This window comes from Sciurus vulgaris (genome assembly GCF_902686455.1).
Source record: "Sciurus vulgaris genome assembly, chromosome: 8".
NCBI lineage: Eukaryota > Metazoa > Chordata > Mammalia > Rodentia > Sciuridae > Sciurus > Sciurus vulgaris.
The window spans coordinates 92,445,387-92,459,091 of NC_136468.1; the positions used below are offsets into that span (position 1 = coordinate 92,445,387).

General features: G+C 39.4%; 1 protein-coding gene across 7 annotated transcripts in view; it reads left to right on the plus strand.

Moving 5' to 3' along the window:
- Positions 1–13,705, plus strand: part of ITPRID1 (ITPR interacting domain containing 1) — a 134,279-nt gene that overhangs the window by 49,056 nt on the left and 71,518 nt on the right. For 6 of the 7 annotated variants that reach the window (XM_079149861.1, XM_079149866.1, XM_079149860.1 and 3 more), the window contains 2 exons: positions 10,091–10,142; positions 12,385–12,471. In XM_079149861.1, coding sequence (XP_079005987.1) covers positions 10,091–10,142; positions 12,385–12,471 — 139 coding nt within the window. The remainder of the gene's footprint in view (positions 1–10,090; positions 10,143–12,384; positions 12,472–13,705) is intronic. The other variant, XM_079149865.1, reaches the window with a different exon arrangement.

Consider the following 13,705-nt stretch of genomic DNA (forward strand, 5'->3'; position numbering starts at 1 on the left):
GGTGTTGGATTCTGGATGGTTCAGAACTTAGGATAAGATATGTTGATGAATTAGATGTGGGGCATTAAAGAGAGAGAGAATTCCAAGAGGACTCTAATGAAGTTTTACCAAGCATCTGGGGAGATGGGTGGCCATTTTTTGAGTTTTGGGGTAAGAGATGAGAAACTCAGTATGAGAGAAAGTCCATATTAGACATATTATGATTCAGAGGCTTAGTAGATATTCAAAGAGATTCTGCCAGGGAGGTAGTTGGAACTAAAAATCTGGAGTTAAGGGGAAAGTGGCTGGTCATTTAGATGGTGTTTAAAGTCAGAAGATCAGATGAGATCACCAAGCTAGTCAGTACAGATGGAGAAGAGGCCAGGAAGTATGGAAAAAAATAGCAAGAGAGAAGGAGAAGGATTGGTTGATTAGAGCAACAGAAAACCAAGAGGGAAGAGTCTGGAACGGAAATTGGTGTATCAAAGAGGGAGCGATCAACACCTTCAGCTCTTCATCGTGGGTTACAGATGAAGAAGACTGACAGCTGGCCATCAGATTTGGCAGTGGAAGCTATGGGTCACCTTAAGAAGATCTGTTTTAGAGGACTACTGGGGAGAAAGCCTACTTATACAGCCTTCTCATGGAATAAAAGCAGAAGTGGAGACAGGAAACTACTTTGAGAAGTTGCCAGGCAAAGGGAGCAGTTAATTGAAATGATAACTCTAAGAAAGGAAGACAAATGCAGATTTTCTCTTTGTTGTTGTAAAAGGGTAGGAGTTCTTCACAGATTGTAGATTTTAACCCCTTATTGGACATACGGTTGACAAGCATTTGCTTTCACAGGTGGCTGCTGTGGCAGGTGCACAGGGTGATAGGCACGATCAGTGACTGAGATGTACTAACCTGCTTGGTGCCTCTGCCTGGCCTTCTGTGGGACAAGCCTGGGCCTCCCCTCTGGAACCTCTGCTCTTGGGGCCTTGAGATCTCTTCCAAAGAAACATTGCTCACCCAAGCTTACTTGAGGATAGAAATTATTCGGGTTTCTCCTTTTAACAGTGCCAATACTTTCCCTTATGCCTTCTTCCCATGTTCATTTCAATCACTGCTGAGAAGTATGGCTGCCCTTGCTTATATCCCATGTCAGACTCAAGCAATTCATAAAGGGTTCTCTTCTTACGTCTGCAATCTCTTCTGGTGAATAGTAGGGCATTTTATCTGAGTGCTCTTACAGACTCCTTTTTAACTTTAACTATCCCCAGGGCATTTTCTGCCCAGGGTACATGAATGGCTTACAAGGAAGAGCCTCCTGGCCATCCTTCAACTGCCTTCTCTTTTCCCTTTCCAGGAATTCCCACCACTGAGTGCAGTTGAACTCTTCTTAGTGATCACCGAGTGCACAAGCAAGTGATTCTCAGTGTGGTCACAGTGAAGATCCACAAACCTTCCTATAACCATAACCACAAACACAATAGGAAATCCAGAGCCCCTGTGGAGTCCATCATGGTGCTATAGGGACTTGTGGCCATGGCTGTTTCCAGGCTGCTGACTCCTTTTCAACCTCAGATTCCATATAAGGATAAGAAAACCCATAGAGAGCATCTGGTTTGGGGCAAACTTGTTTCCATCACCAGAAAACAAATTAGATATCAGTACTATCTGACAATAAGTGCACATTGTCGTTACAATGCAAAGATGAGACATATAATGAATGCGTGCTTCAACGTGAAGGTTTATATAATTGGCACTGGTTTAACAACATATCCAAGCATCACTGTGAGTGAAGAAAAACTAGAACTCTCTTCCCCAGCAAAAAGGCAGTTCCTCTCAAAGCTCTGCTTGGTGCCAGTTACTACTTGATGAGTGATAATTTATTTGTCCATTTTTATATTTAGATATTTCTCCTTCAATTCTCAGAAAAGAGTAAATTTGTTTTCAAGAGGAATATGCTAAATACTAAGAACTTAGAAAATAAAATTCTAAACTCTGCTCTATATCATAAGAAAAGATCAAAATAAATCCAATTAAATATAATAAATGTTCCCTTAAAGCTTGTCAAGTGAATATGCCTACAGAAAAAGCCTGTTCTAGGCGAAGGGTATAAAGAGGTGGAATATGAGACTCTTGCTCTTAGGATTGTAATTGACGTTCTAGGATGATCACAATTCGAATATGGCCTAGACCAACTTTTCATCAAGACCCTCTAATCTTATCTCTTTCTGTTACACTCCTGATTCTTCAGCTTCCTTCATCTAACTCCTCTTGCCTAAAAGGTCTTCCCATGCTGACAACCCCTCACAATTCTTTGGAGGCCTCAACCAAGTCCCACATTCTCTAAGATGAAGCCCTCCCTGACTTCCACACTGAGACGTGCTTTCTCTTCTGAACACCTATAACATCCATTCTGGGTTCTAACTATGTGCATTTTGCCTGTGTTGCCTTCAATTATGAGGGATGTGATCTTTCTCCTTGAAAACAATTGTAATTCCTGCTAGGGTAGGAATCATCTCTCTCTAAATGTCCCAAAGCTAGTCAACAAAAGGATCTTGGAAGAACAAAATGAAGATGAGGTTGTCAGGTTGAGAAATCTCAGAAGAGGTGAGATTTGAGCTAGCCAATCAAAGAGGATATGTTTAAAAAAACAGAGAGGCAGAGCAAAAACATTTAATTTGGTGGAAATAACAGGAATGTGAGCAAAATGAGAAAAAAACTAAACAGGTGCAGGAAAGCATATGGATGGAGACCTGGTTTCATACAAGGGTGAAACTTTCTCTGCTAAATAGGGTGTGGTCAGATTATAAATGTCTCTAACATCCAGAAAGAGAGAATCATGCTTGAGGTCATACGACTGGGATAGCACAGAAGTGTCCTCTCAAGTTCCTCTTCAAATGGATAGGTAGCTGTAACTGAAATGAATAGGATTTGGGTGTGGGATCTCTGTTCACCTGTAAAGGGTGTCATGAATAATTTAGGATAATAATTGGAGGTCGTAGTAGGTGCAGTGTTGGGAAATTTGCCATCTCTACTGTGGCGAGTTGTGAACTCAGTACAGTGAGGAGAGAAATGGCAGACCTTGGTGCTTCTCCTGGCAATGGAAAGAAGATACACAGGTAATAAGTTACGTAGACTCAGGCTTAAGTTGATGAGGACTTATACTGGGCTCAACAGTGGAATGGGGAAGAAGAGGTTCATCATCTCAAAAAAAAATAAAAAAAGACACAGGTGGGATGCAGGGGAGAACTGAGCATTCCATTTGCTTTAAGGTTTTGAGCATGAGAATCAGGTAGAATATAAGAGTCCCTTTTTTGTAGGAATATGGGTTAATAATTTGCCAATGGAGACACATACACTGCTGACCACCTCTGCTTAGCGTCCTGGTCATGCAGGAGTTAAATATGCAGAGAGCTGCAGAAAGCTATTATTTTAGAGCCCCACAAAAAAAATGTGATTTGATTAGTCTATTGGACGATATTCCAAAGAACCAAATGTCTTCCATGAATCAGTCAGAAATGCTTAGGAAAACCAAAATAAAAAATGCTTTCTAAGCCAATAAAGGTGCTAATTAGTGCCTTCTGCATATCTAACTACATCTTCTCCAGTAATACATTTTGCAGGGTTAAGTGCGGTATCTGCTGCTTCAGATGGCATAAGTCCGCCTAACAGTCGGGAGGGTGGCTGGAGACTCAAGCATCTAGAAGGGAATCAGAATTGGAATTTTAACCCATGCAATGGGATGTATTGGACAGAGCAGGGCCTTTTTTCTCACTTTAATTTTCCTCAAAACCCATCCTTAGGAAAGTTGGGGATGGCAAGACTTCATTTGTGGTTTTCTTTCTTCCTCCCCCAGCTCTTTTAAAGAGTAAAATCTGGTTTTAAAATTTTAACAAGGGTATCCCAGAAGGAAGAAAAAGGTGAAAATATCAAACCCAAACAATTAGAGAAGCAAGTGTGATATTGAGAAGGGCCTAGCTAGCAGAGCTTTGTGTGGTAGATACAGGTACCATCTAAGGGTCGCACCTCCCTGGGCAGCCCCAAGCCTGATGCCTGCAGAAACCCGAGGAAATTTGGGGTAACAGAAGCAGTCTGTCTGTCCTGGCATGGCCTTTCCTTTGTATGAAGTCTTGCTCTGATCAGAGGCTTCCAGCAGAGCCGGCAGGTAATTGCTAATGAACGAAGCAGGTAGCAGAGAGACTGCAGAAAATTGGAGAGCCCACTGCCTTCAACAGATTGCTGCCCCAAAGACACCTGGGCCAGGAATGCTGGCTTTTCCAAGTTTCTAGGCAAATCTAGGAATCCCAGTCCCTGTGAGAAATGGTACATTGTGGGCCCCCAGCTTCTGTGTCTTGGTTCAAGTTCATTATTGAAAATAGGACAAAGGAAACAGGATCAGACCCTGACAAACCCAACCTCAGGCCCCAGGCAGTTTACCTTACCAATTAGTAAACTGGGAAAGAAAACAAACAAACAAACAAAAACCTCTAACAGGCAAAGGGTCACAGGCAAAAACAAAAAAACACAATCAAAAACTCTAACAGGAAAGTCTCATGCTCCCCTTGGCAAGACTCTAAGCTGTCCCCACCCTAATGCCGAGAAGGCAAATCACTGCTTCCCCCATAACCAAGAAATCAGCACACAGAAACACCATGAAAATAGCATTTGGTCTCCTAGGACCTAGGGAGCCAAGGAATGTAAGATGGAAATCAACCAGGGAACCTAATTAATTTTTAATGATTTTATCACAATTTTTTTAAAAAATCAGGCTTATTTTATGAGTTTCAAAAAATTATACCAGTTTTCCTTGGCTTGATTTTCTCCAGAATCTAAGCTTGGCAGCAGAAAAGGCTAATGTCTGAATGCATTGGCTGCAGATAGACATTTGTGTCATTTTCAGCAAGATCAAGAAGAAAGAGGAAAAGGGGTCTAGGAAAGAATGTAAATGCTGTATTTATACCTCAACGATGATGGGGTTCAGGTGAGGGGGACATCATCCCCTAATTGTTGGTGATGGCGGGGGCCCCACAGGATGTTAGCGGTGAGATGCAGGGCAGGAAGGTCCTTCTGCCAGCTGGTGCTAAAAGTGTAAGGCTTTCATACGAGCCATCAGACCAGAGACCCCCCACTGTGACCACGCCAATCCTCTTCTCACTTCCTAGGCAGCACCTTACCCTAGGACCTTCTTTTTTCCTGGAGGCAGCTTTTGGTTTCCTTGTTTCCAAATTGCTCCTAACAACAGTGGCAAGGCCTGGGGCTGTGGTCCACGGAGTGTGGCTGACAGATCAGTGTGGACTCTGGGATCCATGAAGAAGTCCTGGGTAAAAACCTCCCGACCCTACACAACTCGATTTTTCGGGATGACTAGATTTTCTGCAGGGCTAGGGTTTTTGAAAGTTCAGCAAAGCTGAACTAACTCTTCTCATCAATATCTAACAATGGATCATTTCCTCTCTGACAGTTTGAGCAATTCATTGTGGCCACAGTGGCAGATCCCAGGCCTGGATATGCCCATTTGTTCATACTTTCTAGGAAACCAGAGTAGAAAACAATTGGAAAAGACAGAGCGAATGGTGAGGGCAATGGCACCAGCAGAACATGCAGCCACAAGTCCAGGACTGCGAAAAATTTTAGGCAAGGAAAAATCCTCAGAAACTCTCCAGAATTCTCCAGACAAGGTCACACAGGTACACATGGAGGCTTAGGTTATTTATGAATTACATACAATGTAGTAGTTATAGATAGTGCTGGTAAGAAGGTGGGGGACAGAGGAAATGGGAAAAAATTGGGAAATGGAAAATATTTATTTTACCTTCTGTTTGGGCAACTTATTATTTATTTCATTATGGTGTCATTACAACGTGATTGCCTAAAAATTATGCTGTGTTTGGATCTCTGACATTAATGATATAGTGATAGCCATTCTTTCATGTGACACCTTTAATCAACTGGCAGTGGTTGATTCTGAGACTGAGTTGAGTTCAGTAAGCAACGGTGCTGCCGTGAATTAGTAATGCCTAGAAGAGAGACTTGTATCTGGTAGTTCTCAAATCTTTCTTCTGGAGGTGCTACAAAGGGTGAAGGAAGAACAGAATGAAAGAAGGCAATTCCCTATAATGTTTTATGAATCTTATGTATTTTCTTCAAGTTGTTGACATCTGAAATTTAGATACAAGATCTGAAATTGCTGTTTTTCTCAACTACCCACTCAGGAAGTTTACTCTAAACAAACAAACAAACAAACAAAAAATGGCAAATACACTCCCACTAACCAAGTCAGTCCCAATAAGATGTCGGTGATCTTTCAGAAGATTTGAGAGCCTATCTAAGCTCAACGAGAAAGTGATGCAATTGATTAATGATGTCTGCCAGGGAGTGGGCTTGGGAGTGAAGCACAGAGACCATCCATATCCTCCTTCCGTTAAAACTTTTGAAATACATTTGTGTTTCTCACCCTATTTGACTCTCATAGTGACAGAGTTCCCAAGGTAAACACTCTGTCCTCTCACAGCCTCTTTAAATTGTAATTGTACATTTTGAACTTAGTTAAGAATCCTCTATTTGCACACATCTTAACAATGTATCTCTGTCTTTTTCTTTCTAGACAAGTGTTCTTTTTTTTTTTAGCATGGTAACTAAGCTTTTTTTAAAAAAAAAAAATCTGGTAAAAATTTGGATATTCTGGCTCTGATTTTAATAAATTCCTGTCTTCTGTTTTTGGTGCTGATTTGTTCTTTTTCTAGGGCTTTGAGATATAATGTTAGGTTATATATTAGTTGACTTTCTATTCTTTTAATGCATTTGCGCAGTGGAACAAACTTGCCTCTTAGAACCACCTTCACAGTGCCACAGAGATTTTGATATGTTGTGCTGCTATTCTCATTTACCTCTAAATAGTTTTTTTTTTTTTTTTTTTTTTTTTTTTTTTTTTTTTTTTTTTTTAATTTCATGCCTGGTTCCTTCTGCTATCCATTGGTCATTCAATAACATATTAGTTAGTATCCAGGTATTACAGTAGTTTCTAGTTTTTATTTTATCATTAATTTCTAATGTCATTCCATTATGATCTGATAGAATGCAAGATATTAGCTGTATTTTTCAGTGCATGTGTTTGCTAAGAGTTGCTTTGTGGCCTGAGATATGGTCTATTTTAGAGAAGGATCTGTAGGCTGCTGAGAAGAAAGTGTATTAAGTCATTGATGGTTGAAATATTCTATATATATCTGGTAAGTCTAAATTATTAATTGTATTTTTTAGTTCTGTAGTTTCTTCATTTAGTTTTAGTTTGGAGGATCTATCCAGTGATGGGAAAGGCATGTTAAAGTCACCCAGTATCATTGTGCTGTGGTCTGTTTGATTCTCAAAATTGAGAAAGGTTTGTTTGATGTATGTGGCTGCTTCACTGTTTGGGGCATAAATATTTATGATTGTTATGTCTTGTTGATGTATAATTTCCCTTAAGCAGTATGAAATGGGATGATATAAAACTAAAAAAGCTTCTCAGCAAAGGAAACAATCAAGAACATGAATAGAGAACCTACAGAATAGGAGAAAAATCTTTGCCCCCTGCTTCTCAGATAGAGCATTAATCTCCAGGATATATAATGAACTAAAAAAAATTGAACACCAAAAAGCAAATAACCCAACCAATAAATGGGCAAAGGAACTGAACAGACACTTCACAGACGAAGAAATATGATCAGTCAACATATATATGAGAAAATGTTTAGCATCATTACCAATTAGAGAAATGTAAATTAAAACTACAATGAGATTTCATCTCACTCCAGCCAGAATGACAATTATCAAGAATACAAGTAACAATAAATGTTGGCAAGGATGTAGGGAAAAAGATGCAGTCCTACATTGCTGGTGGTACTGCAAACCGATGCACCATTTTGGAAAGCAGTATAGAGATTCCTCAGAAAACTTGAAATGGAATCACTATTTGACCCAGTTATTCCACTCATCGGCATATGCCCAAAGGCCTTAAAATAAGCATACTGTAATGACCGCAGTCACATCAATGTATATAGCAGCTCAATTCCCAGTAGCTAAGCTATGGAACTAACCAAGCCCTAGAAAAAGTACAAGTCAGCCCCAAAAGCAGAAGACAGGAATTAATTTAAATGGATAAAGAAAATGTGGTATATATACACAGTGGAGTATGTATTACCCAGCCATAAAAGAGAATGACTTTATGACTTTTGCCAGTAAATAGACGGATTTGGAGTCTATCATGATAAGTGAAATCAGTCAATCCAAAAAAACCCAAAAGCTTAATGTTCTCTCTGATATGCAGATGCTAACGCACAATAAGGGTGGAGGGGGGGAAAGAATAGAAGTTCATTGGATTAGACAAAGGGAAATGAAGGGAAGGGAGGGATGGTGGGAATAGGAAAAACAGGAGAATGAATCAGACATAACTGTTCTGTGTTCATAGATGAATAAACCACCAGTGAAAGTCCACATCATGTACAACCACAAGAATAGAATTCCAATTAGAATACGTTATACTCCATGTATGTAGAATATGTCAAAGAACACTCTACTGTCATATATCCCTAAAACAAACAAATAAGAAAATGTGATTATTGCTATAAAAAGTTATGGAGATTCTTATCTCCACCTGCCAAATTTGGCATTCTCAGACAAATACATAAATACCTTGAGGCCTATGTATAGACCACCACCCTTCTGACCCTCTACCACCCAAACAAGAATTCTGGTTCCAAATGAAAGTCCTTTAGTATTTTCAGCATTCTTTCCTAAGTTTTAATCACGAAGGTTCTTTCATCCAAAACTTTTCCCAATCTGCATTATCTTTCTTATGATGAAAAACTTCCTGGTCTCATAGAAGTACAGGATGGGAACACTTCCCAGTGTCACACATGTCACACATTTGTACCCAGGAGGGCCCTGAGGGAAAGGAAGTAATAAAACTGAGGAGCCTTTTAGAAATGTGCCTATGTGAAGAGTTCCTTTTGAAGAGGTCAGCCACATGCGGTGTCATGGCACGAGGTCCAGTACTGCAGCAGACCTCGAATGGGCCTCTGATATTCAATACCTGTTCCTCCTGAGGTGACCTGTCCTCAGCTCCACTACCAGGCAAATAGACTCTCAGCATCATCGTTCTCACATTTACTTGATTGCTCAAAAACTTTTCTTGGTTTTCCAAGTCCTGACACGTACATACAAACTCCTGTTTCAGTTTTCAAATCAACTCCAGGACATTCTATTAGCAGGTAGTGTTTCCAAAAGAAACAAACTAAAATAAGCTGTGGCACTTTATTGATTGTGAGAAATGTATTTCATCTCTCTGAGCCTCAGTCTTCCTTCTCTGTGAAGTGGGAAATAACAATAAGAACAACAATAAAAATAACACCACCTCTTTCGTGAATTTGTTGTGGAAATTGGGATTATGCATGTAACATGCTTAGCACATTGCTTAAATAGACTATACTACGTACATGTGCTAGTACCAATAAAGGTAGTAATAAATTCCTAGATCTGTTACTCATGATCATTGGCTCATTACTAAATTTTTGTGAGTCTGTTTCCTTATCAGAGAAATGAGGATATATCCTAAATTAAATGGCTGCTGGAAGGACTGGATGGTACCAACAAATGGAAGATGCTCAGTAAATGCTGATTTCTCCCTGTGTTCTTTTGCCTGCCCTTGCTGTACTCCTTGATGGGCCTCAGGTACCACGACAGAGCCTCCCCAGAGGCTCTGCGATCTAACCAGACCAGCCTCAGACCCTCCCCTTTTTACAGACCTTTTTTTTCTCTTTAATGGTGATACCTCTTTTCCATCCATCAAATTCTCCTCATTCTTAAAAATCCGAGACAAATCCCATTTCCTCCGTGAAATCTCCACTGATTCTTCCACTCGCTCCTGACTTCTTTCTTCATTGAACAAGTACTTTCCTTTGAGGGCTTCTCACACTCTTCAGCAATTCATTATATTCTATCTTGTTCACTCTCGTCATGTCTTGTATTTCATGCTTATACAACCCTGGATATGGAAATTCAGTCCCACATTGTTTCATTTGATATGAGAAAATCTCCCATGAGATAAAAGAAAATTAAGTTCACCTCTACTTTTTTTTCCCCTCAGTTTCTTTGCATGAACAAGGAATGGTTCAAATGACTGTGAAAGACTACATGAGGTAAGTAGCAGAATCAGAGTTACTTCCCTCCAATATTTCACATGCAAATCTTCCCCTAAATGAAGTAGAGGTGAGGAAGTTTCTCAATAATACCATGGATCCTAGGAGCTTCTGAAAGGTCACTGGTTGAGGACCTAGAACATGTTCACTAACCTTAAGGGAAATAGAGGTTCCTTAGATATTATTAAAAATGAGCAAACTAAATCAGAAAATACTGACTTGGGAGGAGATTTAATTAGAACCTGTGCCTCAGTGACATTCTACTATAATACAGCTGGTCATAGGGACCTGTTCATATGACAGTTGTACTCGTATCTCATCTTGCCCATGTTATTAATTATCATGCTATTTACCAGATAATAATGCATACAATTTCCAAAGTTAGATTGAAGGCAGTCAAAGTCTCTTGACAGGAGGAGACTAGATCTCAAAGTGTGGCCCCCAGACCAGAGCACCAGCAGCACCAGGGAACTTAATAGAAAAGCAAGTTCCTGAGCTCCCTCCCCGCTCAGACATACTGAGCTAGAAAATCTTAGGTAGGGTTCAGAAATCTGTGTTTCTTCAAGTCCTCCAGATGATTCTGAGGCATACTCTAGTTTTAAAAATGCTGAGATAAACTCTGGGATCTCCTGAGGTTAGGAACTCTACTTCTTGGACTCTCATCCTTGCCTTTTCAAGATAATTACAACTAGCCAGAAACCATTACTATATCCCTCTTAACTCTTAGAGTTCACACTTTGTTTTAGTCAACTTTTTTCACTGCTGTGACTAAAGGACTCGACCAGAACAACAGTAGAGGAGGAAAGGTTTATTTGAGGGCTCACAGTTTCACAGTCTTAGTTCATAGACAGCTGCATCCCACCTGCCTCCAGTTACCACTCAGTTAATCCCATCTGGAATTAATTCACTGATTAGTTTAAGACTCTCAAAACCCAATCATTTCTCCTCCAAACCTTCTTGCATTGTCTCACACATGAGCCTTTTGGGGACACCACATCTAAACCATAACACACTTTAAGTGCCATTTTTCCTAATTTTTTCCCCTCCTTTAAAAGACTATTCTTTTTGCTTCTTGTGGAATCATAGAGGAATAAGAAATCACAAGAAGTTTCCAGACAACCCTCTTATTTTCTCAAAAAGAAAAATAAGATTTGGGTCAGTGACCAGCTCTGCTCCCCCCAGCTTTACAATGACTACACATGGATTCTTCTGGATTCAAGGCCAGAGTTGCTCCTGGGTGGCTCTGATGAACATTACAAAATATGATGTAACCTGTAAACCCCAAATGAAAACTAAACTAAGAAGGACTACTGTAAACTGAGGTGAGTCAATTAATGAAAGGATATTTTCTGACTCACCTCAAGAGTCAATAGTCTTTTAAAACTGGAGTTCTTATTATCCAGAAACATGCATCTTCTCAATCTTCATGAAAAGAAGCAATTAAACAAGGAAGTGGCAAGCCCCACTTCTTCTTCCTAAATGTGGACAGAACAAAGATAAATTCAGCGGCCCAAATAAGAGAACTTAATGTCCTTGGGAACATTGCCCTCCGCATTGAAGTCTTTAATAAATTCTAATTTTATTGTCTATTATGTTTGATGATGCTAGATATGATCCATGGTAGAACTGAGATAGATAAAACCGAACTACATAATAATAATGTTCTGTTCTCTTTGCAAGTGCTTTCGAATGATTTGCAATGCAGACCTACTGCATAGAGTGACTCATTTTTTTCTTTTCAGTAATAAAGGACTTTGTTACTGTTGCATATGGATGGCCACAAGAACCCTGGGGACAGTACTTAGAGATTGTTCACCGTGTGATATGAAATTCTTCTCCGTTACAGAATTAACATGGAGTTGCTTCAGTGACTGTTCACTGTGCCTATTTCAGCACATAATTTTAACTTCTTCCCCAAAGTTGGAGCCTCACAAAGCCGTGTTCCTGAAAGGCTCCCCAATGATTCACCATCTGTCAAGAGTGTGACATTCTGTCACCTTTATAATGAGCAATAGCTGGGCACCTAACACTTAAATTCTCACACCTGCTGTAACACAATGCTCGGAAAAGAGAAGCAGGCCCTGGACTGCTCACTTGGTCTCTTCAAAGGCGTGGCCGTTATGGGGTTATTAGAAACTAAGAGGAATGCAAATGTTTGCTCTGGAGGGGAAAGATTGACAATGACCCCCCAGAACTACCTAAATCAACACATCTCATTGCTGGCATGCCCCCTTGGTTGTAGGTCCCTGCATCAGTTTTCTGAACCTCCCACCCTATCCAGAGGGACCAGTTTCAATTCTTGCCATTCTACCACAAGTGTACCACAAAGGTATGTGATTTCCAGGCATTTTTCCTTTAGAAAAATCGTTCTGGGCAACAATGGATTTTGTGACATCATAAATAAGGATTTGAGAAATCCTTGCTGAATGAGTGGGTAAGAGAATGAATCAAGGATTTCCAAATTCCAATTTTCAAGAACAATATAAGAGTCAGTGAAATTGGAAACAGACTAAATATCTGTTAATGGAAAAATGGCCAAATAAACCATTGGCCCATTCAGTTTATGGAATTTCATACAATGATTTAAAAAGTAAGTGGAAATAGACCCTGTATATACAGTTTATAGCCTGTAGATCTCCACCTATTAGAAAGATCTTCAAGGCATATCTTTTAAGGGAAAAAAGCAAGATGCAGAAAAAAACATAGAGTATGTTATTATTCACAAAACAAGCTAGTGAGATCTGTGCAGCATGTATGAAGCTACATAGACTAATGTCCAGAACCTTTGCAAAGGTTTAGGAGGAAGAGGCTCAGAATTAGTGGGGACAATGAGGAAGGGAAGAGAAATTTGTGTGTAAAATTACAATTTTTAACATGTTAAGTGTATTTTAAATGTTTCTTGCAAAATTCAAAAAAATTTTTAAATGTGGTATTTTCATAATGATATAAAAAGTTTTTAAATGACAAATCAATCAATAATTGTACTATTGGCCATAAGACTGTACCTTTGGAAGGCAGGGACTACTTTCGTTCATTTTTGTGCCATAGGTATCTAGCATAGAGGCTAGAACATGATAGACACTCAATGAATATTTGTATAAATGGGTTGAATAAAAATTTGTGCAATAAGATCATTAGAATAATAGATCAAATCTTCCCCATACAATTTAGATTTCTTACCAGAATATTTTTTTTCCTTGAACCTCCTTTTATACCTATATCCACATAATTGAGAGCCTGGCACTCTCAGTTCTTCAAGTAATTTCTATGACTAAGTGTACAAGCCAAGCCATTTAAGCTCCCAGGAAGGGTTCCTGGTTTAACTTCTTACTCGACTGAATCAAGAGGAAAAGCTCCAGGTATCTATGTCACTTAGAAAGTTTAAATGTGTTGCTGGTGGTTTCATTAAGTAGGCCTGCTCATGAGACTAAAGCTCATGACTGTAAAATCATCTCAACTATTGCAATTAAGCTCATATTAGTGTTGCATGTCAAGGTAAAAACTGACATCAACAAAAGAAAAAAAAAAAAAAAGAAAGAAAGAAAGAAAGAAAAAAGAAAACA